Here is a 26,226-nt window from a genome sequence, read left to right as displayed (position 1 = left end):
ACCTCTCCCCTATCACTGAGTCCATCCATAAGCGCCAAAAGAGTAGATACAATACTAGCATGAATTTGATCCTGCTTCGTACTTCGAACAGGTGCGAGGCCATCTATTTCATCGAAAAATATTATGGACGGTTTCATTTGTTGAGCCTGTTCAAATAACAATCGCAATTGACGCTCAGATTCACCAACCCACTTTGACAGACAATCTGCACCCTTTCTCATAAAGAAAGACATTCTTCTACTGCCTTGACTACATTCATTTGCCAATGCTCTAGCTATTAATGTTTTACCAGTTCCTGAATAAATATATATCTTTTATTAATCATAATACTTCGGCTCAAATATGCAATAAACTTTTGTACAATAAGGGAGTTTATATAAAAATTGTAGGAATATTCTTATGACATAGTAAAATACAATGAATGAGTTTAATTATAATTGTAATATTTTTTAAATATTTTTTAGCCCACATGATTTTTTTGTAAAAAAGGTTTTTTCTAAAACTTTAATCCTTTCTAAGATATTCCATTATTTCCAATTGAACAAAACACCCTATATGTACACGTAATATACATTTCATGTTACAATCATGTATCATTTCTACCGGAAAATCACACTTATGTATAAGAATTACAACTGTCTAAGTACTCAGAAGAATACTTATAAGAAGCGAACAGTTCGAAGAAATTAAGATCTGTCATGAAGTATGTACATCATTTTTCACTTGGATATCATTGTATCTCAAAGTACAAGCAATGCATTCATAGGTTTCAAGCTATGTTCCAAACTGCTCAATTCTTTTGAATTGCTCGCTTCATTTCGAACTCCTTCAATATTGAAGTGTGCTAACAACCCTAATGTAGATGCAGACAATACCTGGTGGACCATGAAATAATACTCCTTTTGGTGGGGTAATGTGGAAACGTTCAAAAACATCTGGATACATCATAGGAAAGACAACCATTTCCTTAAGGCAGTGAATATGAGACTCTAAGCCCCCAACATCATTGAATCTAATATTAGTATCTAAAATAATTGGATTTATATCTGCTTTACGATCAGGTGGTCCACCTTGAGGTATTGCTGATTGCCTACAAATAAAATAAAAATCGTTTATGTAATAACTTGTATAGTGACTCTGTATATTATGCAATATTTTTTGCAATTATCTTTTTACCTTGCTTTTTTGCTTTTCTTCTTATCATAACGTTGAGGTTCTGAATCACTGGAATCACTAGAGCTTGTACTTTTGCTTCTGTGTTTACGCCTTCTCATGGAATTAGAAAGAACACTTCTAAGTGCTTTTATAGATCGTCGCACTGGTTCTACGTTAGCTTGAAATCTATCTACGGTCGGTTTTTTTTGACGTAAACTATATTTTCTAGGACCAGGAGAATCAGAAGATTCGCTTAAGTCACTATCTACCACTGTAAAAATAACACAATATTATTAATCGAATAAAATAATTTTATGATAAATGTTATATGCATTTAACCTGTTAGCTTCTGACTCCTTGGTAATTGCCGTTGTGCTGTCCTTCTAGTTCGTTTAATACGAGTGTACATATCTTCATAACCCTATTAACAATATAAATATTTTTCATTTTATCGTCATATCTTAATACTATTTTCATGATATTTATATATTATTTAACGAATAAACTAATGAGAGTCATTTATATCTTATTACTACTATTTAGATATTTATGCCAATTCATGTTTAAAAACGTCACTATAAAAATGAAACCTATACATAAATAGAAATTATAATTTACTCTGGATATTTTATATTTCTTTATAAAGTAAGTACGTTCCCCTTCTACCTATTACTTTATTTGAGAATTTTAAATTAAAAAATAAAATTGTAGAAAATTATGTACATCTTCATTGTCGGAATTGTCATTATTCTCTGCTTTTTCACTTTCTTGTGAGCTATCTTCATCTGCTTCGACATGCTCTACTTTAGATTTCACATCCTTTTCACTTAAACTGCCACCAAGCCTCGTAGCTGGTGCTTCCCTAAGTCTACTTGGACTATCAGATTTTCTTGCTCTACAAATAAAGTTTACAAAGACAAATCATACCTTAACATTATAAATTGGATTAACAGCCATTTACCTTAAATCTTTGTCTTCGTTAGATTTACTTCTAGTTTCCATTTTATCTTTATGGTCTCTATCTGTTCTCTCCCTTTCTTGTCTATCTTTAAGGTCTGTAATATCTTTTTCTTGTTCTGTTTTGTCTCTAAGATCGCGATCGCCTCTCCCTCTAAGCTCTCTACTATTTTGTCGATCATGTTCCGCTCTTTCTCTAATGTGTCTAGATGAATTTTTATTTGGAGGATGGTTCTCGCGCGATCTTAGTGGCATACGTTCTCTAACATCACGTTTCTTTTCAGGAACTTCATCCACCATTTCCTTATCGGATGAAGAACCATGTTGTTGAAACATAGGATAACCTTTCAGTGTTTGCGTACCTGGAAAATGTTAGAAATACTTTACAGATCCTTTCGTAGAAGATGCAAACTCCTATTTAATAATTATTAATACAGCTTACAAATAGACTATGGATGTGCATAACTAATGATATAACTAACAAAGTTAAACTTTCTTAAATTGAGACTTGTTTCACTTTAAAGAAGTTTTATTACATACTATAATTTAAATAGTTTACATTTTACATACATCCTATACTTTTCTATGTACCTAAATTGTCTACATTTACAAATAAACCAATTTATATGTTATGTAATAATCATCGATTTGTTTAATATAATTCTAAAGGTTGATAATAATTTCAAACAATTGAAATGTAACGAAAATATATTAAATGTATGTTAGAATATAATTTACCTAAAATCCAACTAGTATTAAGATTATCATATGTTTGCATTCTATTACGTGTGCTACGACGTACACTTAAGTTATTCATAGATATATGGGAACTAGAGTTTGAATGCGATCGTAAGGTACGTAAACATTTAACCCTCCTGGTATTATAGCCAAGTCTGCGGTTTCTTTGAGAAAAAATATCTTCCTCTGTATCCATTGAGTCCAATGCAGCATCATCATCTGACATTATCTAGAATGTTCAGAAAATATTTCGTCTTTACGCTTGAACACATTCAAATGTTATTACATATTTACTCTTTAAGCGCGCATGCACATTTATATCATAAAATTATTATAAAAAAACAATACGTGTAACGATTGTCTTCTTAAATATTAGAGAAAAAACATTTTGTCCAAAAATAACGAAAGTAAAAAAAAAATTGACACACGATATATTTTAATGATTTAACAGTACTTATAAGAAACAAAGGTACATGTTCGATGTAAAGTAAAAAAATGAAAAGTAGGTTAACAATTATGAGAACTATTGACAGTTAACACGTGTTCTGGTTGAACTTTTTGCTCCTTTTTTCCATCTGAAAAATAGAACTCCGCCCACTTAAATATCTTTTTAAGAGCACCGTGGGATTTGTGCAAACGAACGTAAAATATAATTTACTAAAAGATCACGATAAAATTGATAACCGGTGACGTAATGTGTGGAAAAAAGAAAAAATGTAAATTAAACTGTGCACTGTCTACAATAATAATAAACAAAGCACCATGGAAGCAATTATGATCACCGTGAAACACACCAATTTTAACCTCCGCAATCATTTGCCACTCGAGGTCGTCGAAGCGTAAAACACTTACTGCTCAATCACGAAAATTACCTTCATCTGGCTAGTTCTTGGTGCCAATTTGTATTTAAATTAAAAAAGTGATTACTAACGTCCGTCATATGCCTGAAGTAAAATAACACCACTTTCTCGATCGAGTGTACGTAGCGCATGCACACTGAGCTTTCACAAAGGTCGTTTTACGATCGACTATCGCTTAAAGTTATTCTGTATAAAAAATGCGAGAAACAGAGACACGTGCAATACATTTCACAACTAACAGAGATGTAATAATGCGGTAGAAAAATTTTTCCAAATTTAACGGTCAAAATACTTCCATCCCAAATTAACTTTGCATATGCGAACTCATGCTGAAACTAGGTGTACGCATACATGCATCCGTAGACCTAATCTAACCTAGCTCGCTCGCCAATTGCGATCGCTTTAACTATACACACAAGAATAGAGACCTAGCGTCCTCTCGCATAAAATCGTATGACTTCGAATGATAAGTAATGCACGATATATCAAGAACATCGAATTAAAATCACTGACAAGGTATACAGATAAATTATATTCATCTTATAAAACTTCGTGTCCCGTCTTTTAAATTACCTATCGTACAGAAAAAGAAACCAGAGGCTTTCCTGTTTACTTCAGAGCAGAGTGTTAAGAAATAACATTTCCCTTCAGATCCTTTCTTGCTTTCTATCTCTATTATTTAATGCTATACGAGATAAGTTGGTCATATAGTTTTTACGTATAATATGAGTGTGTATGTACGTGATGACATAAAAATACATACATGTAAATCTATATGCTAATTAAATAAATTTTACAAAGTATCTTTATAAACACTGCTTCTTGTCTAGTATTTCCTTGGTGTTTACGAGTAACTTTATTTACTTCTATCCAATTTGGAAAAACTGGTAACAGCCTAGTGGCGCCATCTCTGTGAAAAGTGCTCAAACTGGTCGCACATAATTATCGATAGCGAAGTAAACTAGCGAAGAACTACTAGCGCCATCTTTGCGAAAAGTACTGAAATTATTGCCCGAGTAGTTTCAGCACTTCTCCAACAGATGGCGATAGTAGTTCTTCAGTCACCATCATCCGTCTCACTCTTTTTTATAGCAACTTTTTCTTTCTTACCTCCAAAGCGGGAAATATAAAATAAATGTGATGGCACGTGCGTGGTATCACAACCATCAACGAGTGCGGACGTAGATGGCTGTGGAAGTGATGTCACGCGGCGCAAGTAACATCACAGTGTTCTTACTCTGACAAAGTTGTGTTGTCCGGGTGTACGAAAGATTTTAAACTTAAACTTAATTTTAATCATATGTAAATCAATTTTGAGAAATTATGTAACTTATTGTAAGGAACAATTCAATTTATTATGATACTGTATATTGCGTTTCTGTGACAATGTGACATTTTAGCAAAATTAGAGATTTTCATTAACTTTTTAGTATCAACTGTTTATTAACGCTTGACGAGTTTACGATATATTTTAAAACAATTAAACAGAGTAAGATTTACGTTATTGTAAAAAGATAAACAATGTTTTAATATTCGTTATGATTGATATGTAAAAATATAACCTAATTTAAGAGTGAAATAATTTTTAGATAAAACATGTCCACAAAAGTTAAAGATGTAGATAACACCCTGCCACTACCTCCCGATGAAATGCCTAAATGTTGGAATGAGGAAGAAAGGATAGGTTCTTTGTTCTCTCCCTTTCGAAGTAAATCCGTGAATCCACAAGATTGGGTATCAAAGTATAAATTTTGGCAAAATTTAATATACGAATGGTTGAAACACACCAAGAAAAGCAGTTTCTCTATTGCAGACTTAAATAGTGCCTTTAAAAGAAAGGGTTGCACCCCACTTTGTTTAGTAACTGTTGTCGAAGAACTCGTACGGTAATATTACATTTAAGGGAAGAAAAACAATGAGAATTCATTTTTGTTAGATTTCGTGTTAATTATATTTTTTAATGACCGTTAGGGTTTATAAGCATTAGCTCAAAAATAAACCATTATATGTCATATATACTTGTTAATTAAGTTTCAAAATTGAGTTCCAAAAATACAATTAGTAATAACATCGATAGGAGACATTAAATATTGTTTTATATTTTCTAAAAGTAAATACTGAATTTTTATTGTTTTTCCTACAAAGCATAATTTTTGGATAATGAAAGTGCAGTTAATGGGAAATTTTTTTCTTTGACTGTAAGTATTATTATGTTGATAATTAATTTCCATAATTACAGGAATAATGAAATAGTTCCGGAAGCTGAATTTTTAAAAGAACCTTGTGAATCATGGACAGCATGGTCAGTTGATATATTCATGAAAAGGCCACTCATATGGTCGTTGACAAAAGTTAAAAGTTACATTGTGGACAATGAAATTAACAGAGAGACTAAATATGTACACTTACAAGTTGTTAGAGAATTTGCAGACATTTTATTTTCCCTTTTAGAAGAAAAGAAGGAAAATATTCTTATATCATTTTCCGACTTAGTAAGAAGTTATAGATCTACGATGGATAAGAATATTTCGGATAATACTATAATGTTACTTTTAATATGGTTAAAACGTGAAAAAAAAGTGGTTTTCAGAACCAGCGACAATGAAAACGAATTGCTAATTAAAATTGCTATACATCCATCGGATAAGATATCAGAAATCGAGGAAGGCCTATATAAGTTAATGAAACAAGAAAACGAACTCATAAAAGAAATAGAACTTATGGAAAAAGAAAAAGTTAATATACTCAATGAAACTAAAACATGTTTAGCCAAAGGACTACGACAAGTAGCTAAAACACATTTGAAGAAAAATAAAAAATTGGAAACTGTTATTGAGAAACGGGCACAAACTCTTGACAATATTCGAAGTGTTATAACAAGTATTCAAGACACTCACACAAATACTGCTGTATTATCAGCTTACAAAACAGGGTCTGAAGTTTTGAAAAAACTTAACGAGAGTGGTTTATCAGAATCTTATGTTAAAGACGTTATGGATGATCTTTCAGAAGTAAGTCTTTTTTTCAAAATCAAATAATTTATTTTTAATTATATCTTCATATACTAAAATAATTAATTACATATATCGATATTAATTTTAGGCTTTAGAAGAACAAAAAGAAGTAGAATTTATTTTATCAGAATCTTTGACGAATGATGATTTAAATACCGATTTAGAAGCAGAATTGACAGAATTGATGAAACTTGATGCTGATGCCCTCCCTTCAGTGCCAAATACAAAAATAAATACTGATATCGATGAACTTCAAAAGGATATAACAAATTTATGTATTGAAGGTAAAAAGAATTACATTACCTTTAATTATACAGGGTGGGGCAGTAACTATTAGCACCTCAGATATCCTTGAAACTATAAGTTTCGCAGAAATTTTTGCTGATATAAAATTGCATAGTACAAAGGCCCCGTCGGCAAAAATAGTTTTTTTGTAAGTGGAGGTATGTCGGACATTTAAAGGTCACCTTCATTTTTTTAAATGGATCGGTATTTTTTTTTCTTCCGTAATACGATAGACCATCTTAAAACGAGTTCAACAACCTGTAACATGAAACCATTGAAGATCATAGAAAGTAAAGAAAGACGATAATATTACGGTTTGATAGTAAATGAAACATACGTATTGTAAACAGTAGAGAAATGCGTAATGTTTACCGTTTACTTCACTGTGAATGAACACTGCTCGAAGGGCATTTTAGTAGTTTGCAGGATAAGTTAAACATGATAAGATTAGTGGAGTCTTCGAAAACTGAATTTATGATGCGTTCATGACATCAATGTCAATTTCACATTGGGTCTTTTGCTGGGAGAATTACCTTTATTTATACGACAATGCACATTATTCATTAATTGCACAAAGGGAAGTGGATAAAAAATTTCAAAATTATTGGATTGAACGCGGCGGTCTAATATCGTGGCCAGCTCATTTATCAGGCATAACATCTCTAAATTTCGTTCTGTGGGAAACACTGAAAAGGAAACTGTACAAAAAAGTACCAACTACACATTACGATATGCAACAGCGAATTATTACAGTGTACCTGTGCGTCAATAAGTTCTAACAGCGATGGTCATCATTTCAAAAACACCTACTATAAATGTATGTTTCATTTACTACTAAACCGTAAATATTATCGCTTTTCTTTACTTTCTATGACTTTCTATGAAATATTTGAGTTGTTAATAATTACTGCCTCACTCTATATACTCATTTAACATCATATTACATTTTTAATTGTAACATATTTTTTATAGAACCTATTGTACCCAAGGTACCACCTGAATCTAAAAATATCCGTGATAAAAAAATATTAAAACAACCTGAACTTGAGTGTTTGTGAATATAAATAGAACATGAATATCAAATTCTTTTTATAAATAAAATATTTGTCTTCCTGTGATAGTGTTACAGAACTTATTTATATATTTTTTCAAATATTAATATCGTGTACAATTCAATTAATTATATCTTATACAAAAATCTAAAAAAAATATAGTAAAATATTAATAAGTTTAAATAATGTAACTTTTAATTTTATATAAATATATTATTTATTGGTACATTGAACATGATTGTAATATCATTACTTTTTAATAGATATATCTTATGCGAATATCATGTAATTTATATCTTTATTATTTATCTATTTGAGCAATACACAATAAGAGTATAGTCTATCAATAGTACAATAATGATATTATTGAGAATAATGTAATAAAATATAGTGCGTATTACTTGCATATATACTGTCATACAGGATCAGTTCTCAAAAGTTTCGTCAACACAGTTTATACTTAGAAAACAGTATTCGATTACTTTTAAATAAAGTAAAGAAACATGGCATCTACAATGTGACACTTTTATTTTCCTGTACTTCAATCCTGCTATATGTCTTACTCAAATAATATAAAAAAAAATAATAAGTTTTATCGTTCTATGCAATACAGTTCCGTGATATTTCGAAGTTAAGTTTTTGAAACATTAAAAATTTTAGTGTAATTATTTTGCAAAGATTGGATATAAAAGAATTAATATATTACAGGACATGAATTAATTGGTTTCTGTGTCTCTACTTTAAGAATAATATCTTGTATCCATGCCATATGATTAGAAACTTGGGTATACAAAGAATATGAATAACTATCACATATTCTAGTACCCCCTTTTATAACTGTACTAAGACTAACACTAACAATTCCTTTTAAATACCAAGGTCCACCTGCAAAACTTTGAAAGACTAATCCTCCGCCACTGTCACCATCACAAACTGATGAGCCTGCAATTAAGATGTATTATACGAATGAAATAATGTACCATAATTTTGTATTTAAATTTTGAAGAAAGAAGAATAATCTTTTTACTAACCATTTGTGTAACCTGCACAAAATTTGTCTTCTGTAATATATTTTTGAGTTTCGTAGAAATCACTTAATGATCTGCATTGATTGAAAGGAATATATGGAACTGTAATCGCTTGTAAAATAAAGCTAGATGATCCAACGGCAGTTCTTCCAAATCCTGCAACTTTTCCAACTAGTCCTGCTTCTAATATGACTTGATTATTAGAGAAATCTAAACATATTGGTACTAGGAAGGCTGAAAATACAAAGGGTTGTGTAATTTCTAATACAGCTATGTCTGCAGCATAATTTCCTTCGTTCCCAAAATAAGTACAAACAATGTATATGTTCTTCACCTAAAATATAAAGGATATAATTATTAAAATAATCTAAATCAGTTAAGATATATGTATGTACCTTAGCTTTTTTTACTATTGAAGTATGAAAAGGAGTATCATAATCTCTATAAACATTGCCTGTAGCGATATAATAGTTTGAAGGATGAAATAATCTTTTAGTATTATCGTTATAGACACAATGCGCTGCGGTAATTAGAAGTCTTTCGTGAATGATAGTTGCACCGCAAATAAAGTCCTTTTTTGCGGTGGAATTATTAATTCTATAAAGTGTAGCATGCCATGCGAATTCACTAATATTAGCTCGAGTTCCGTTTACGATAAGTGGTACAGTGTTTAAAGGAGGAACACCACACACTAAAACATACATTTATGTCATTAAAGATAACCATATAGTCATTAGCGCAACAATTACAAAACAGATAATTTCAGTAGCATAATAATAATCTATGTTTATTATATATGTATCCTAATTGCTATGATACTATACATACTATGATTATTAAGAACCGTGACTTATAATAGATTAGTTGTACAAGATCGATTTAAATACTATTTTATGAGCAAGTGGATATTTCTATGGATATTTCATATAAATAAGTAATAAACCATTTAAGTAGATGTACAATAACAAATAATATACTTTCATTTAAATCTTTGTGTGTAATACCATAATTTATACTTCTTTGGATAATATACACATGTATAAAAATGTATATGACTTATTTCACATAAATATAGATATATAAGTTCATGTTTCTCAGTAGTTTATGCTATTGTTATTACTTTTATTTTCTGTTCCAGAGACGTCTAAGGTCAACATCTGGATCAGGTTTACGATTTTTATTTGTGTAAATAATAATCTTATCATCAAAAACTTCTATTCTTGTACCATTATTTTTAGTTTTATCAGTTTGCAATGAGACAGTGGTTTCATTAAGGTAAATATTTATTGTTTGCGGACCTGGAATGCATTGTATTGGTTTTGGGTCCCATTGTCCATTGTTATCACATTTAACTCGTGACCTTGAAGTTATCATCGAATCTGGACGATAACTGGTACGACATGTTAATTTAGCTATTGTCCGAGGCAAAGCAGGAGCTAGACAAGACACGTATTCATCATCATATGTACATTCAACATTCATTGATGCTGATTGTAAACTTTTACAACGTATTTCTGTAATACACAAATGTATCAAAATATAAATATACACATATTTAAGTAGATTTTTTTATAGTATAAGGGTCAGGAGAAAAGCAATGAGAGTTTTTTTCAGTGAACTTCACTAATGGTTTTTCTTTAGGAACTAGTGCTAAATAATATTAATTTCTTAAGATCAAGTTCAAAAGACATAAGAAAAAAATTAATTCTAAAAGGACTGAGTAAAATTGATTTTTTCCCAGAGGATAACAAGGATTACACCCTCTTTATTTTTTACCTGACCTTTCAACTATAAGAGTGTTTCCTGTTTATTTTTTATACCTGTGCAAATTGGAATATTTAACCATTTACCATTCCGACCACAAAATACGTCCTTAGAACCATGAATCTTGTAACCCGGATTACAACTGTAAACTAAGTATGCTCCTGGTTCCAGACGTGTACCTTGCTCTACATCACAGTCATCGCACACTTGACCATATTCTGCATTACAACATTGTGACTTGTGCAGTTTCCAATAACCATTTACTGGCTGTGGTGGTAGAGTACAAAATTTGGAACTTAAAGTTGGTGTTACAGGAGGTGTAGGTATAGGTGTAGGTGTAGGTGTAGGTGTAAGTGGTCTTGTTGTGGGAGGTCTATAAGTTGGTCTTTCAGGTGTAGTATTAGCTTTGCATAATACATCATTTTCATCTGAAGCATCTACACAATTTGTGGCTCCATTGCACTTTAAATCACCATCAATACAAGCACCATAGTTACAACGAAAGGCAACTTGCGGGCAGCTATAAAAATTGTAAGTATTCTTAATATCTACATAAGTAAAATAACAATAACGAAAGTGAAATTATACTACAATTTAGAATATTTGTATGATACTAATTTTCAAATCTCTTTTTCTTTATTTTCGAACTTACACAATTGATCCGCATTGAATAAATGTTTCATCTGAACCATCTGTACAGTCAGCCGTGCCATCGCAAACGGCAACCTCATCAATGCATCGCCCATTAATACATTTAAACTGATTTCTGGCGCATGGTAAAGATGCATTATGCGAACCACCTGTATTACAGCTAATTAATGTTTCATCGCTATTGTCAATACAGTCTTTTACACCATTGCAAGCTGCATCTCCATCTACACAGGCACCATATGAACATCGAAATGCATAATCTGGACATGTGATTTCTGGTTTAGTACATTCAGCTGATGTCTCATCAGACTTATCTCTACAGTCTGCCCGTCCGTCGCATAATAATGTGCTTTCTATGCATTGTCCACTCGCACATTCAAATTTTTCTATACTACAAGGTTCATTTTAATATAAATATCATTAATAAAAATATTGTAAATATTATGAATGTTATAATAAATTATAAAGTATCACATATATTATTAAAATACATACTTGTATTGATATAAATTACAACCATAAAAAGATTTAGTAACTTACCCACATTTATTATCTTGTGCATATCCGTGCTCTATTAAACCTATAAAATAAGAGAATCATATATTTTACTGGTTAATAAATTTATTTATTTTATTTTAAGTTTATAACGTCTTTATACTATACTTTTTTTTTATTCCCTGCGCACATGGAGAATAAATAACAATGAAGTATGTATATTGTGCAAAGATATTAAATATCATTACTTTGATTTAACTTTTGATACTCTGTAGTAAAAATTATTTACACAACATAATGTCGCTTAATGATTCAATATTATTTCAATAAAAATCTTTATGTTTACAATACACGTACATGTACGTATTCATGACCTTTAGATTGCTGTACATAAAAATCCTTTAGAGTTCAAGGCCATTACTAAACTGGTTTCTGGAATTTAAGTAGCTAATCGTTTTTGATTCCTCGCACATTCTAACTAGTGAAATATTAGATGAAAATCTTAAATAACTAGTGTTGTAATTTTTTGGTAGCTCTTTTTTAAAAAAACACTATAAAGTATTGCAATTTAAGAGATAAGAGTGAAACAACCACACATTCTATAATCTTTGAATTATAACAAAAATAGGGGAATCACAGTGAAGATATATACATATTCGAAAACATATTGTGTATTTAAAAAGTGATTTTTAATTATAAAAATCCTACTTTTCACTTAGCTCAAGAAATAAAAGTTTACAGCATAACACATAAAACGTAAGAAGAAAAGATTTTTACTTACTACAAGTTAAAATAAACGTAATTATTGTATTTTTCATAATAACAACGAGAATCGCGGGAGTACTCTTCTCGGCTAACTTCTTCCTCTTAGTACTCATAGTTTACTGATCCTATATCAATCTGGAATTACCCGGTTGAGGCACGTAAGTATTGGTATTTGTTTATGTGCGTGTTTAATGGGAAATACGCGGATATATAAACGATTTATCCTCAACTGATTATTATACGTGGAAGAAAGATAGGATTAAGCCATATAATATTTAATAGTATTGTTAACAGATATGAAAATATTGGAATGAATTATTTCATTTAAACAATAATAATTTAATGGTATTCTCGAAGTAATTTTATTTATCATCAAATTTATTAAATAAATGGGACACGAAATGATGGAAAACTTGTGTACTATGTGTTGAAGTGAGTTTTTTTTTTATTTTTGTGTATGATAATATTCCTAGTTAAAATAATATCATAGAACCTCGATTAACAGAATACAAATCGTCTGGAGAAACTACTAAAATTGTATTACAAAATTTTTGTTTAATGCTAATGTTTATCAAATATTTTCAGTTGAATAATTTTCTTTTATATGAAAATAAACGTGATTAATTTGAATCAATCAAGGTTCTATTATAATTAAAAGCCATTATGGACAATTATATTTAATATATATACTTGATAAAGAAATACAGTGATTTTATAGTATGTATTCACATGGCACTACAGGTTCTCTAAATGCAAATCTCTTTGGTGTCAGGAAAGATGCCAGCCAATTTAACATTCTATAATAAATTATGATTAAGGTAGATATTTCCAGTAAAATGTATTTTGTAAATAATAATACTGTAATAAAAAGCATATATTAATCAAATGCTTTAAATCGATTACACAAAAAAGGATACACATTTTCTGTGGTTTCTGTATCCACTATATGTTTCAAAATGTATTGTTTATAAAATTGTTCAGTTTCTTCCTCACATTCAGACCAATCTAAGGTTTCATGAAATCCATCTTTTCCATACTTTTCATTATAATATTCATAGTGTACCTAAAGACAAGGAAACATTAATTTATTGATCTAATCATACACTAAAAACTAATGGCAATTAAAATATCTTACGAAATGTAAACTTAATCCTAAACCTGGTGAGATAGGGATGTCGACTTTTTCAACTGAAAGTGCATCTTTGACGAAATCATTTGTGACAATATTTCTACAAATTCCTATTACTAAAGACACCATTTTTCTAATTTGATGCAACATAAAGCTTTGTCCTTTAATTTCTAATACTGCAAATTCCATATTATTTGCTATAAATGTTTCAACACAACGGAAATATATAATATAACGTTTTGCTCTTGGATCTAATGCTTTTCTATAAAAAAAATAAATCAAATCAAATAAATATTTTACGATATACCATAATTTTATAATGCTTAAATGAACTTACACTTTTGCTGTGAAATTGTGGAAATTATGTGTGCCCTCTAATAATTTTAGAGTTTCGTTTAACTTAGCAAGCTTTTCCGGAGTCAATCGAAATTCATTATATGGTTTTCCATCTATTACAGAAAGTTGTTGAAGTCGTTTTTCTTCATCTATTTCTTCTTCTTTGTCAATATGTAAAAAATTTGGATCCTCTGGAGCAAAAGCAAATGTAGGAAGAACATATCTGTATGTTCTGGCATCACATTTATTTTTACTATTAAAAGATTTGGTTACTCTTTTTATACCAAATATTCTAATATCCTCTGGAAGGTGCGCATTTATATCTTCCTTATTTACATGACTAGCTACAAATAATTATTATTGAGATTTATAAAATATTTTACACAAGAAATATTGAAATATTTAATAACATTGTTAAGTGGCCTCTTTTTAGAGTGAAGCACAATACAAAATTAAATTATTATATAGAGAACAATTATCAAATGTAAAATATAACATAAGACTTACGAAGTTTTAGCGAAACAATTTGCCTAACAGCTGACACACCTTTGTCAGTACGTGCAGCTCTTTGAAACTTTATTTCTCTGACATCTTCAAATTGCTCCTTTGTAATAAAATCAGCTTTTAACAAAGCGGTTAATAAACATTCCTCAACGGTTCTGCTACCACGATTAATTTGCATACCAAAATAATTTTTACCAACATAACTAAGCATAATTACAAAGTTCCTTCGTTTTATTAAGTATTTTCTGTTTACTTCATCTTTAGTAGCTTCTACTTTGAGTGTCTTGGCTACAACTTCACAACTTTGATCAATTATTTGCCTTTTATTATTTTGTTCAACAATGTTCACACTTGTATCGTTTTGGTTTGACATGTTTTTGGAAAAAATATCTGAAATAAAATGCATAAAGTTAACCTAGTAATAATAAGACAATTTTAAATATTATGAGAAAAATGATATTGCTACTTGCTAATAAGCAAATATTGATACGGTTTGTATTATCTTCTAGACATTTTAATATAATTTTCACATACTTTCATTTAATATAAGTTAACTTTATTTGACTTCTGTCTTTTGTTTTTATACGTCATGTAATGTTAAATATCTTACTGTATGGGAGTTTTATAAAACGAAAATTAGTTAAATTATTTCGAATGCGATATGTAGTACTGCAAAACATTTGAACAATTGAAAATCAATTGTAAAGGCTGATAACATGAAAAATCTTTGAATCAGTTAATGTTCCTGTATGCTTCTGCTGTGTAAATATACGCTTTGCATAATCGTAACCTATAAAATAAAACATGTAGCATATAATTTTAATTATTGGTAATGTAAACTTGTAACGCAAAACTATTGTAAACACACCAAACTCTTTGATACAGATCATACCAAACTTCTCTTAATCATAATTAGTAATTGTTTATAAGCCTTATACTATTTATATAATCTTGAACACATGTATAACATTAAATCATGCAACGTGACACTGGAACTGTATACAAGATGTAAGAATTGTTTCTTGCAACGTATCGTCACAACGTTGTTTTATATCTCTGGATTGGTGGAAATTTATAAAGAAAAAGGTGTCATAAAATTGACCTTGGTCGAGAAATTTAGTCATATATTTTTATTGCATCGTAATCTATTTATCATAATGAGAAAAAGAATCTGAAGGAAACTATAAGTTGGAAATCATGGAATAGCAGGTCTATCTTGTATATCCTTGTCTGTGATAAAGCTTACTTCTATGCTAAATTACCAGTATTTGTGGCAGAGAGCAATTCTACTCATCTGAGCAATATTAAACCAAATTCACAGAACCAAAATAAAAATAATTTACATTTGTAAAAATGCCACAATATTTCTCATATTATTTTAGATTTCTCTTGTAAATTTTCACTATTAAAATGATATTTGTATTTACTTATTTTTATACATTTAATTTTAAATACATATATATATATATACATATATATACACACACACACACATGGATAAAATATATATTTGAAACAAAAAATACTTTAAAGACCATTTTTCTAATATTTTTAAGCATTTATAATATCGCTTTTATTTTTTGATAGTTCCATATTATATACAGTGCTGGACAAAAGTATTGGCACAGCATGATTGTTATGATAAAAATGCTTATAACTATGAAACAAATTGTTAAAAAGGAAAAATTTGTTTACACGTTTATTTATTTATTATTCTAGATTATTATTTAACAGAAACAGTAATATAAATAAAGTGATATGCGAAATAATAACAAAAACATATTTATTGAGCGTTTTAAGCATGGACAAAAGTATTGGCACAAATGATTGAAAGTACTTAGAAATTAAAAATTAATATTTGGTTGGCCCTCCATTCCTCATGATAACTTCCTTCAATCGTTTTGGCATTGAAGTTACCAATTTTTTTGTAAAATCCGGCTCTATATTGTTCCATTCTTGTAAAATAATAGCTTTTAATTGGTTTTTGTTTGTTATATTATATTTTCTAATTTTTTTTTCTAATTCATTCCAAACATGTTCGATGGGATTCATGTCTGGACTCTGGGGTGGGGTATTTAATGTATGTGCGGTATTGTAAACGATCCATTGTCGTACAATATAGGCAGTATGTTTTGGATCATGGTCTTGTTGAAAATAAAAATCACGCGGGAGATTTAATTTATTAGCACTTTTAAATAAATTTTCCTTTAATATATTTAAATATACATATTTGTCCATAATCTCATCTATGAATACTAATTCGCCAACCCCAGACGCTGCAATGGAACCCCATACCATGACTCCACCTCCTCCATGTTTCACAGTGGCTTGTAAATGTTGTGGATCCATTTCCGTATTTGGCTTTCTCCAAACTAATACTCTGCCATCTGATTTAAATATATTAAATTTAGTTTCATCTGAAAATAATACGTTATTCCAGAATGTGGGATCCTTTTTTATAAATTCTTTTGCAAATTCTTTTCTCATCTTCCGATTCTTCTTGGATATGTATGGTTTCCTTCTTGCGACACACGCAGAATATCCCGCATCTTTTAACACTCTCCGTATAGTTTTCGAACTTACTTCTTTTTTATTTTCTTCATTTAACTTTGCTCTAAGTTGTGATGAGTTTAATTTACAATTTATTTTCACTTCCTTTACAATTTTCCGTTTTTCTCTAACTGTTAACTTTGAGGGACGTCCACTTCGATTCCTACTTTTGAAATCTGATTGATTCTCAAATCGTTTTACGACACTTCTAATAGTGAATCGACTTCTATTAACACTTTTTGCTATTTCACTATAAGATTTTCGCATTTTGTGCAAATTTAATATTATTTTTCTCTCTTCACTTGTAGTTTCTTTCCCTCTTCTTGACATTGTTGCTTGTTATATTTCCTATGTTGCTAATCGACTGAACTTAAGGATGACTGTTAGAAAAAATGACTATCAGGGAATCCCCTACCTATACCATCAAGTGACAATCGGATTTTTTTCGGAGAGATACAACTACACTAAATTTTGTATAATGTGCCAATACTTTTGTCCATGCTTAAAACGCTCAATAAATATGTTTTTGTTATTATTTCGCATATCACTTTATTTATATTACTGTTTCTGTTAAATAATAATCTAGAATAATAAATAAATAAACGTGTAAACAAATTTTTCCTTTTTAACAATTTGTTTCATAGTTATAAGCATTTTTATCATAACAATCATGCTGTGCCAATACTTTTGTCCAGCACTGTATATACATAATGTGTATTACAAACGTCTTTATAAACCATAGTTGTACACATATATATTTAATTACTCTCGTCGAATATCTGAATGAATTATTATTAAAATTAATATTATTCAGTCGCATGTATCACTGTATATATTACAATCATTATGTAAAAGAAAATAGAAGAATTAGTAAATGTTGAAGCTTGAAAAACGCTATATTTACGACATCATTTGTGTTGGTATCAAGTCACCATAGCCATGTTTAGCCAAGTTTTGTATCCGTTGTGGAATATCAGTGGGGACCAAATTAATTAGAGAGTGAATAATTACTAGGATATTATTGTGGAAAGAGTGATAGAAAAGTATTAATCAGTAATATATAGTGCAAACATAAATAGATTGATTCGATTAATTTCTAAATATGAAACAACTTTTGATAATATTGATGAACCTTATTTAGCAAAGTATCAGGAGGGAAAGATTGAACGTAAATAGACTTATGTGCAATAATTAAATGGTACTTATCAAAACATTTGTTTAGTTCAAATCGTCGCTGCATGTGGTCTTTCTTCTTTTTGCATCTCTTTAATCTTTCTCAAAGTGTGTGTCATGATCACGAAGGTTACCTGAAATTAATTTTCTAACAATATATTTTGGGATCATGCATCACACACATATGTTTTTATTTTTTTGATGTTTAAAAAGAATATTTATTATTGATGTATTAATGTGATTTACGAAAGGTGAAATTGTAAAAAAAAGCTCTACTGTAAAGTAAATAAACATGACGACGGCAATTAAAACATTATGGAAGCAAGCTCTAAATACATTTGAAGAACGAAGCAATGTGGGATTTAAACTTTGTCAAAAGAACTTTGATAAATTACGATATCTGATGAACAAAATTACAGCTGAGGATGTGAATCTAAATAAACAAATTCTTGATTTTATTGAAGTGCAGCACGCACCAATGTGGGTTATCGACATATTTGAAAATAAAGACTTTGCTATTTCAATTTTTATATTGAAACATGGATTCACAATGCCTATACATGATCATCCTGGGATGTATGGCTTTTTAAAGGTGTGCAATATACATATATATCATTATGTATACGATATTAAATATTAAAACTTGTATATATATATGTTTTTAATATTGTGTACATAATGATTATAACATATAGTTTTATAATAAAACAATCAGTAATTTGAACATTTAAACAAATTTATAATACATGTTTAAAATAGATATGGCCTGCATTAAAATGTACATGTCTAACAATAAATTTAAATTGTCGAAAAAGTTCAAAATACTGATTATTTGTTTTGTTTTAAAACCATAAGAAATTGAAATGGAGTTTATTATATGTTACAATACAGGTCATCAATGGTGTTGTTGAAGTAAACAATTATACTTTGAAAACAAATGAAGATCATACAATTAGATTGAACAAAGAAGTAATGGCATTTAGACACAAACCAATATCTTTGCATAGTAATTCACCTGCTTGTACCTTAACACCAAAAGATAAAAATTTGCATGAGATTACTTGCATCGAAGGTCCTGCTGCATTTTTGGATATACTTAGTCCTCCGTATGATGTAGATGATTCTGGAAAGGGCCCAAGACCATGTACATTTTTCAAAACAATTAGTAGTTCCAAGTTATGTACAGATTCGTCGGATATTATCGAAGAAGTTAAGTTGGTGGTTATTGAAGATCCACCAGATTTCTATTCTGGAAGTCTTAAATATACAGGACCACCCTTAATGTGACCTGAAGTATCAAAGAATATTTCCTGTTCTATTTGTTGAAAACAATTTGCATTTTATTGCATTAATTTTCAGTTGTAATTGTATTACAAACTTTCAAAGAGGTTGTTCAAATTCCAATTGAGTACACAATATCAATGTTTATCCCTTGTACCTTTTTGCAGATACAAAAGTATATATATACTTTGTAAAATTAGTTCATTATATATATTATCTATATATAGTTTATTATTTTTATTTATTTTCTACTAATTTCTTTAACGAAAAAACATGTTTTGAATTCTTATTAATTTTTAGATTACCAAAAAGTTACCTATATTATAATTATCACATGCACACATGTGAGAAATAATTATATTAAGTTTACTATTTTGTTGGTGTATAAGATAAGAATGTAAACAAAAAATGTACTATATATTACAGTTTATATATATGTAATACGTGATAAAAAAGAACATATGATAATTATTAAATAAAAACAGAAATTTTATTTATATAAAAAGTATGATATAGTTACTTGTATTGAATGTATACTACTTGAGAAGTAGAAACATCATCTTGATTGTAAAAGAAAAATATGCTTTACTTTTATGCGTGTATATTGTATGACGTATTATAACTTTTCTTAATCTATTCATCTAGATAAACAAGTTTAAGTTTTTGCATAATAATTAGATATTTTTGTAATTTATATATTTATACAAAATGTTCGAATACATGTAGATTAAAATGATTCTGTTATACGATTCTGGAAACTAAAATGTAACGAAAATCAGGAGTAACGAAATTACATTTAAATAACTTTAGAAAATTAAAAACGCGTACATCAATGGTAAAATTATTAAATATAAAACAATGCAGCATCTGATGAAATTAAGATAATCATTCATATTGTATAAATTTATACCACAGATTCTTATTAATAATGCATAGCTAATGCATGTAAAAAGTTTTGAAGGTGTTTTTCTTGAACATGACAATTTAATTTATTTAAATTTTGTTTTATTTTAACCTCTAAATATTGGTTTGTTTCAATTTACCTGTAACCGAACATCTTATTAGTTTATTTTTTAATTACAATTAAGGGTAAAGTATGTGTAGTATATTTTGCAATATAATTACAATTAAGAGAGAGTGAATAGTTAAATAATAATAGCAGTAATGTATACATTCATCTTTCTTAAAACATTCTACGGTACCTGAATTTTTTTATCATGTATGTGTATTACATTTCATACAATAATAAGATTATTCTTGAATCTAAATAAACGTTTTCTTTTTTTTGTTAAAAATATTAAAAATTTGCTTAAGTATAAAAATTTATAAAAATAAATGTTTAATTTATTGTGTATAATAGTATATATGAAGATATATTAATTAAAAAGATATGATTGAATTGCAATAATTCTAGAATTGTATAACGAGTTAGTTAATTAATATTAACCAATTTATACTATTAAAAAGCTTATTTATTTAGGTGTAAAAAAATAACATTTATATATTGATTTAAATTGATGTTTACTAATTTCTTATACCTGCAGCAAATAAAGTATTTACATTAAAATAATATTTTACTCCAAAACTCTTTTATTAGATATATTAATATAATATATAATTCAATGTACCTAATCTGTGAGACTTATACATAATAGAAATAAATTGATTTTATAAAAATTATGCTCCCCTTTACATTAGCAGTCAAAATGTGAATAACTTCTAAAAAGATATTTCTGGATGCACAAAAAACATGTGACAAATTAGCTTCATAGAATCTACACTTTTAGTCGTTAATATTCTACAAATTTAGCAGATTCTATTAATATAATATATATATATAATTTCAATTATTAGTTACTATGCAAGGAAGAATGAATGGATACTTTGCTAACTAAAATTTAAGAGATATAACATTTTTTTTTCTTAATTGTACGTTCCTCGTCAAACACATAATAATTTACTAATTATGTATATGACAATTTTCCATTATTATCTATATGTATACATATATGTACATATAACTTACATATTTGTTAGACCTGGTTAAAATATCTAATAACATATATTATTACGTGAAAGTAATACAGTGGACAGTTGTTTTTATGATAAAAGTATATAGCTATATAAAGTTTAATTCTATTAAACCGAGAAGTACTGTCTTCTAATAGCGTAATTCTTTCGTTGATGTCTTGTATGCTTTTATTTAACTTGTCTGGTTGGTCTCAGAATTTTGTTGTCTTCTATATAATGTAACATTATTTTCTGTATAATCCATTATTCGACGTTGACACTGTCTTACATATTGTTGCTGTTTATGGTAAATCTTGAATGCACCTTTTATTGTTATAAATGCTATACCACCCTATGAAAATGCACATATTTTAATGTAGTTAAAAACGATCATTTAAATAATAATAATTATACTTAATACATACGAGTAACGTTCTTTGAAAGTTAGAATGTATACTTTCAAAAAATATTTTGCCACATATACTGGCAATACTAGGTAATACTAGTGCGCCACAAAGAATACGTGTTGCTGATACTGGATCACTCATAGGTGGTACATCTTCAGATTGAGCTCTATCATCAGAATAACTGAAATAAAACCCTTATGAGTCTTCTTTATATAAACATCTTTAATTTAACATTTGAACAATAGTAAAAATTTACAGTTAAATATGAAATGAAATGAAATCAGTGTTGATATTAACATTTTCGATATATTAATATTTAATTTAATGCACGCAAGGGCGCACGTTGTTTTAGCATAAAAAGTTGAAGATAAAAGGACAGTTACGTATCAGTTTCATACTAAATAAATGAATTTATAATTACTGTTTTTGCACAAGGGAAGAGATATTTATTTCAAATGTTTAAATCTAATTTTACTACATACCTACTAGGCAAGAAATGCCTCAAAATAGGAACCTTACATGCATGTCGTCTTAAAAGACTAAGTGCTTGATCTTCCCATCTCAACATTTTTCCCAATACCAACATTATTGGAATCGTTGGCAAACCAACTAACAACACCAATGGATCAGCTCGTTCCATCATAGCTAAACCATCTTTATGACCAACTACTTGCATTACAGTTACTGCTCCATATGTCACAGCTGTCCAGTATATTGATGCAGCAACTATACTGGCTGCGATAAACGGACAAATCCGGAATATAACTCCATCGATACTATCCAATACCACTACCAAAGGTCCTGTAACAAATACAAAAATATTATATATGCATCTACATCGTAGTATTGTATCTTATAGACCATTTAACACAAACATACAATAGCCTTCCATCAGATAATAAAGAAAGTTTGTCAATAGAGTAAACCCATAAACTTGAAAATAACAACTAATATACATAAATATTAAAATAACTAACCCATATGTGGATAGACAATGATATATTCTGTGTTACATTGAGGACATGCTACATGGGCTCCTGCACGTCCCTTTTGCTTTTCATCGACCCATCTCTGTATACATCCTTGATGAACCCATTTTGTTGTACCACGACAATGACATGGTTTTACCCATGAAGCAGTCGCATCATCTTCATCCGTTGCAAAACATACCCAACAGTATCTTTTACTGTATTAAACAAATATATTTAATCAATGAGTATAAATAAAATTTATAATTTTCCTGTGCAAAGTTGTAACTTATATTAATATACATACTCATCTTCTGAATTTACTGCTGCTACACTAATTTCTGGTTGATTTGGAGAAGATGCTCCATCAGTCACATCACGTGGCTGTACAGGGTTTACAGATTCCGATAACGCAATAGGTAATGGTTCCTCATCTGACACAACTGCTGGAGCTTGAGCATCAGGTACTTCTTTCGGAATGAAATGCATTAATTAGTACATTGCATTAAGATTTCAATAAAAGATACAAATAATATTACATACAAGTATTGCAATTAACATTTTTAAAGGTAAATATCATTCTTTCAAATAGATTATTCAAATGACTTATAATTGATGATATTATCTTAAGTTTGATAAAACTGCAACGTTTGTAAGATACTGGAATAACTGTGTTAAAAGAACACAATTTGAAGCCAAGAGATCCAGTAGTAACATATGTATGTACGATTACTTATATCACTTATTATAACAATACCTAAATTATGCATTTGTACACACAACTGTATGCACATATTTGTATACATAAAAACGGAGAGACAAAACCTATAAATAAAAACCTATTTTGCTATTTAAATGTTATATATATATACATACACATTATACTTTAGATTCTCTAACACAATTTAATGATATCTGTGATGCAAAATTATGAAAGCTTTAAATCCTCATAACATTATTATACATAATTAATAAATAAGATTTTCTTAAAATAAATCTTCTTTCTCTTTATACTATCTAATAACTTTTACCGTTATTTGATTCATTCGTTTGCCTTTCCGCTCGTAGATTTGTGCTAAGTCTTCTTAAAGTTTCTTCTATACTTGGAAGACGACTAATAGTAGACCTTGTTATACCAGATTCTATGTGTAGTTCTATCCTACCAGGGGAATCACGTCCGTATGAAATATGTGGTAAATTGTTATCTGACATTTTGATTTGAACAAGATAAAGTTTTCAATATTGCATCACTATGTTATATCTGAAAAGAGAGCAAATATTAATATTCACAGGGAAATGAAGTTTAAACATTTAAACATATACAAATATATTAAAATGTTTTTTGGAAAATAATAAAATAGATATATATTGGAGTATTATTAACTACATTACTACTGCAATTTTCAAGGTCACTGCACAAATATATGTACATATCTTTTACATATGCACGTACTTCTCTACTGCATTTCTTACAAGTTTTTTTAATTAGAAAACAATTACCTGTCTGGATACTGTTTTAGTCAGTACGTCATGCATTCTTATTTCTACCGTAAAGAGACGAAACTAAATTTTAGAATAAAATATATCGAGCAAGCATGCCCAAACGTTCCTTTCGCTATGTTAAACAACATTGAGTTTGTCTGGTCAAAATGCAACGTTAAATCATCACAAGACCAAATTGTTAACTATATACTGAAAATGTCGTTGTGAAGTCGATCGTCGATTGGTTAACGTGTACGAGTCACTGTGAACTACAATAATATTATCGTGACAAACTTTGTAAGAAAAGTGTTTCTAAACAAGCACAGATTACAACCGACACATAGAAGTGATATCATGTATCAATGATGATATGAAGTATTGAAATCGAAACTATTAATCTCTACCTGAAGTAACATTCATAAATAGTTCACCGTTATACATTTATGACGAGGTGATGGGACAAAATAGACTCCCTTTTGAAGTATAACATTAAAGTAAATAGAATGAAATTAACACGATTTTATAGTAACAATCTTTGTTAATATTTTGCGATTGTAATAGGGGAAATAACCGTGTTCGGTGAAGTCTAAATATAGATTTATTTCCCACTGTTATTGGCAACGATTAAATGTTACATGAAATTGCTGCTTACAGCGACACAGCATACATGGGAATGTGAATGTGAAAATTCGCCAATGAAATTTACTGTCACACTTCATGCTAAATATTGAACGCTTTTCTCAATGGCAGTTTAGTTTTTTATCTTGGTCTTTTAAATAAACAAACTTTATTACTCAAATTTTTATTTGTACGATGAATGTTTACAATGGTACAGTATACATTAATAACTGTTTTCGATTCTTAAAGATTTTCGTTTCTTTCCGCAATCTGTAATTTCCAGTTTTTAGCGTCAGTTTCAAATTGAACACTGCTAAATAATATGTTGGTAAATTAAATGTTATATTACTATAAAATTCTATAACAATTTATATAAATTATATAAAATTCGTTCTAATACTTTCATATTTAACTTTCTTATCATTTTTAAACATTGATTGTTTTTTATTTTGCTATTGTTAATAAATAATATACTTCCTTATATAATTATTCTTCATGTAAATAATTTTAATCAATTTCACAATCAAACTTTAAATGCATGTATAACTTATTTACAATAATATATATATATATAAAGTTTGTACAGAATTATATTCGTAGAGTAAATTTTATTGTATGATGTATCGATATAAATTTACAAAGAAGAAAGAATAAGATATCCTGTCTGCTGTGCGAGAAATACAATGAAGAAGATACGCTAAAGTTTAGGTATCCATAAAGAATGGAGAATCAATTGATACATGGATCTTTTTTCTAAAAAAATTCTGATACTTGTTTTGAATGAACTTATTCAGCGAATTTTTATATTTCTTCAATCTTGGTAGTTGCTGTTTTAAAACACCAATTCACCAATTGATGAGTAAGAGAAGTAATAAAAAGTGTATAACTGCATATCGTTGTCCATGAACAAAGTCTGTGCAACTCTAAAAATTTACTTAAAAAGAATATTTGTTAGCGTAAATAAATACTTAATTACATATAATTTGTATTTAAATATAGTGCAT

General features: G+C 28.9%; 6 protein-coding genes across 13 annotated transcripts in view; 2 read left to right on the top strand and 4 right to left on the bottom strand.

Annotated features, from left to right (window-relative positions):
• LOC143422223 (ATPase family AAA domain-containing protein 2B-like) overlaps nucleotides 1-26,226 on the bottom strand; it is a 60,980-nt gene that overhangs the window by 4,789 nt on the left and 29,965 nt on the right. For 2 of the 4 annotated variants that reach the window (XM_076892706.1, XM_076892711.1), the window contains exons 1-8: nucleotides 3,723-4,070; nucleotides 2,851-3,079; nucleotides 2,117-2,474; nucleotides 1,879-2,050; nucleotides 1,495-1,576; nucleotides 1,177-1,426; nucleotides 876-1,090; nucleotides 3-295 (exon numbers count right to left, since the gene is read on the bottom strand). In XM_076892706.1, coding sequence (XP_076748821.1) covers nucleotides 3-295; nucleotides 876-1,090; nucleotides 1,177-1,426; nucleotides 1,495-1,576; nucleotides 1,879-2,050; nucleotides 2,117-2,474; nucleotides 2,851-3,079; nucleotides 3,723-3,728 — 1,605 coding nt within the window. In that variant the 5' untranslated portion in view covers nucleotides 3,729-4,070. Of the gene's footprint in view, nucleotides 1-2; nucleotides 296-875; nucleotides 1,091-1,176; nucleotides 1,427-1,494; nucleotides 1,577-1,878; nucleotides 2,051-2,116; nucleotides 2,475-2,850; nucleotides 3,080-3,644; nucleotides 4,071-26,226 lie in introns of those variants that run through there. The other 2 variants (XM_076892707.1, XM_076892710.1) reach the window with 2 other exon arrangements.
• LOC143422228 (charged multivesicular body protein 7) lies at nucleotides 4,944-8,211 on the top strand. Of its 2 annotated transcripts, XM_076892720.1 has the most exons (5): nucleotides 4,944-5,199; nucleotides 5,300-5,596; nucleotides 5,950-6,721; nucleotides 6,813-7,008; nucleotides 7,982-8,211. In XM_076892720.1, exons 2-5 carry the CDS (start codon nucleotides 5,307-5,309, stop codon nucleotides 8,065-8,067), a joined length of 1,344 nt encoding a protein of 447 aa, XP_076748835.1. In that variant the 5' UTR covers nucleotides 4,944-5,199; nucleotides 5,300-5,306; the 3' UTR covers nucleotides 8,068-8,211. The 2 variants fall into 2 exon arrangements, with proteins under 2 accessions (XP_076748835.1, XP_076748836.1); XM_076892721.1 differs by lacking the exon at nucleotides 4,944-5,199 and having other exon boundaries at nucleotides 5,289-5,596.
• Nucleotides 8,741-13,084, bottom strand: LOC143422227 (mannan-binding lectin serine protease 1). The gene is made up of 8 exons (XM_076892719.1): nucleotides 12,781-13,084; nucleotides 12,045-12,084; nucleotides 11,506-11,895; nucleotides 10,910-11,373; nucleotides 10,388-10,603; nucleotides 9,485-9,780; nucleotides 9,093-9,423; nucleotides 8,741-9,003 (listed from the first exon to the last, which is right to left on the bottom strand). The coding sequence occupies exons 1-8, from the start codon at nucleotides 12,875-12,877 to the stop codon at nucleotides 8,756-8,758; spliced, it is 2,082 nt and encodes a 693-aa protein (XP_076748834.1). The 5' UTR covers nucleotides 12,878-13,084; the 3' UTR covers nucleotides 8,741-8,755.
• On the bottom strand, nucleotides 12,895-15,324 carry Pus1 (Pseudouridine synthase 1). The gene is made up of 9 exons (XM_076910806.1): nucleotides 15,289-15,324; nucleotides 15,200-15,202; nucleotides 14,737-15,148; nucleotides 14,231-14,573; nucleotides 13,900-14,155; nucleotides 13,668-13,827; nucleotides 13,494-13,622; nucleotides 13,268-13,293; nucleotides 12,895-12,993 (listed from the first exon to the last, which is right to left on the bottom strand). The coding sequence occupies exons 1-9, from the start codon at nucleotides 15,322-15,324 to the stop codon at nucleotides 12,895-12,897; spliced, it is 1,464 nt and encodes a 487-aa protein (XP_076766921.1).
• Nucleotides 18,193-19,938, top strand: LOC143422301 (2-aminoethanethiol dioxygenase). 2 transcript variants are annotated; one of them, XM_076892863.1, is made up of 3 exons: nucleotides 18,193-18,481; nucleotides 18,708-19,048; nucleotides 19,348-19,938. In XM_076892863.1, exons 2-3 carry the CDS (start codon nucleotides 18,749-18,751, stop codon nucleotides 19,741-19,743), a joined length of 696 nt encoding a protein of 231 aa, XP_076748978.1. In that variant the 5' UTR covers nucleotides 18,193-18,481; nucleotides 18,708-18,748; the 3' UTR covers nucleotides 19,744-19,938. The 2 variants fall into 2 exon arrangements, with proteins under 2 accessions (XP_076748978.1, XP_076748977.1); XM_076892862.1 differs by having other exon boundaries at nucleotides 18,193-18,499; nucleotides 18,727-19,048.
• On the bottom strand, nucleotides 21,702-25,199 carry LOC143422209 (E3 ubiquitin-protein ligase MARCHF5). Of its 3 annotated transcripts, none has more exons than XM_076892684.1 (7): nucleotides 25,009-25,199; nucleotides 24,154-24,383; nucleotides 23,430-23,592; nucleotides 23,132-23,340; nucleotides 22,637-22,955; nucleotides 22,173-22,335; nucleotides 21,702-22,099 (listed from the first exon to the last, which is right to left on the bottom strand). In XM_076892684.1, exons 2-7 carry the CDS (start codon nucleotides 24,332-24,334, stop codon nucleotides 21,941-21,943), a joined length of 1,194 nt encoding a protein of 397 aa, XP_076748799.1. In that variant the 5' UTR covers nucleotides 24,335-24,383; nucleotides 25,009-25,199; the 3' UTR covers nucleotides 21,702-21,940. The 3 variants fall into 3 exon arrangements, with proteins under 3 accessions (XP_076748799.1, XP_076748800.1, XP_076748798.1); XM_076892685.1 differs by lacking the exon at nucleotides 25,009-25,199 and adding an exon at nucleotides 24,623-24,820 and having other exon boundaries at nucleotides 23,430-23,589; XM_076892683.1 differs by lacking the exon at nucleotides 25,009-25,199 and adding an exon at nucleotides 24,623-24,811.

The sequence above is a fragment of the Xylocopa sonorina genome, chromosome 3 (assembly GCF_050948175.1).
Source record: "Xylocopa sonorina isolate GNS202 chromosome 3, iyXylSono1_principal, whole genome shotgun sequence".
Classification (NCBI taxonomy): Eukaryota; Metazoa; Arthropoda; class Insecta; order Hymenoptera; family Apidae; genus Xylocopa; species Xylocopa sonorina.
The sequence above is the reverse complement of the archived record's forward strand: the minus strand, read 5'-3'. Positions and strand labels throughout refer to the sequence as shown.

Bases quoted from the DNA above. Each gene is read 5' to 3' on its own strand.
- LOC143422301 (XM_076892863.1), top strand. From the start codon at position 18,749: ATGACGACGGCAATTAAAACATTATGGAAGCAAGCTCTAAATACATTT. The intron at 19,049-19,347 runs GTGTGCAATATA...GTTACAATACAG, and splicing joins GGATGTATGGCTTTTTAAAG to GTCATCAATGGTGTTGTTGA.
- Pus1 (XM_076910806.1), bottom strand. From the start codon at position 15,324: ATGACGTATAAAAACAAAAGACAGAAGTCAAATAAA. The intron at 13,828-13,899 runs GTAAGATATTTT...CCTTGTCTTTAG, and splicing joins TAGGATTAAGTTTACATTTC to GTACACTATGAATATTATAA. The intron at 13,294-13,493 runs GTGAATACATAC...ATACAATTTTAG, and splicing joins TAGAGAACCTGTAGTGCCAT to TAGTTTCTCCAGACGATTTG.
- LOC143422228 (XM_076892720.1), top strand. From the start codon at position 5,307: ATGTCCACAAAAGTTAAAGATGTAGATAACACCCTGCCACTACCTCCC. The intron at 5,597-5,949 runs GTAATATTACAT...CCATAATTACAG, and splicing joins GTTGTCGAAGAACTCGTACG to GAATAATGAAATAGTTCCGG. The intron at 6,722-6,812 runs GTAAGTCTTTTT...TATTAATTTTAG, and splicing joins TTATGGATGATCTTTCAGAA to GCTTTAGAAGAACAAAAAGA.
- LOC143422209 (XM_076892684.1), bottom strand. From the start codon at position 24,334: ATGTCAGATAACAATTTACCACATATTTCATACGGACGTGATTCCCCT. The intron at 23,341-23,429 runs GTATGTATATTA...TGTTTAATACAG, and splicing joins GCAGTAAATTCAGAAGATGA to TAAAAGATACTGTTGGGTAT. The intron at 22,100-22,172 runs GTATGTATTAAG...GCATTTTCATAG, and splicing joins ACTTTCAAAGAACGTTACTC to GGTGGTATAGCATTTATAAC.
- LOC143422227 (XM_076892719.1), bottom strand. From the start codon at position 12,877: ATGAGTACTAAGAGGAAGAAGTTAGCCGAGAAGAGTACTCCCGCGATT. The intron at 12,085-12,780 runs GTAAGTAAAAAT...CTTATTTTATAG, and splicing joins TACGTTTATTTTAACTTGTA to GTTTAATAGAGCACGGATAT. The intron at 11,374-11,505 runs GTAAGTTCGAAA...CAATTTTTATAG, and splicing joins ATTCAATGCGGATCAATTGT to CTGCCCGCAAGTTGCCTTTC.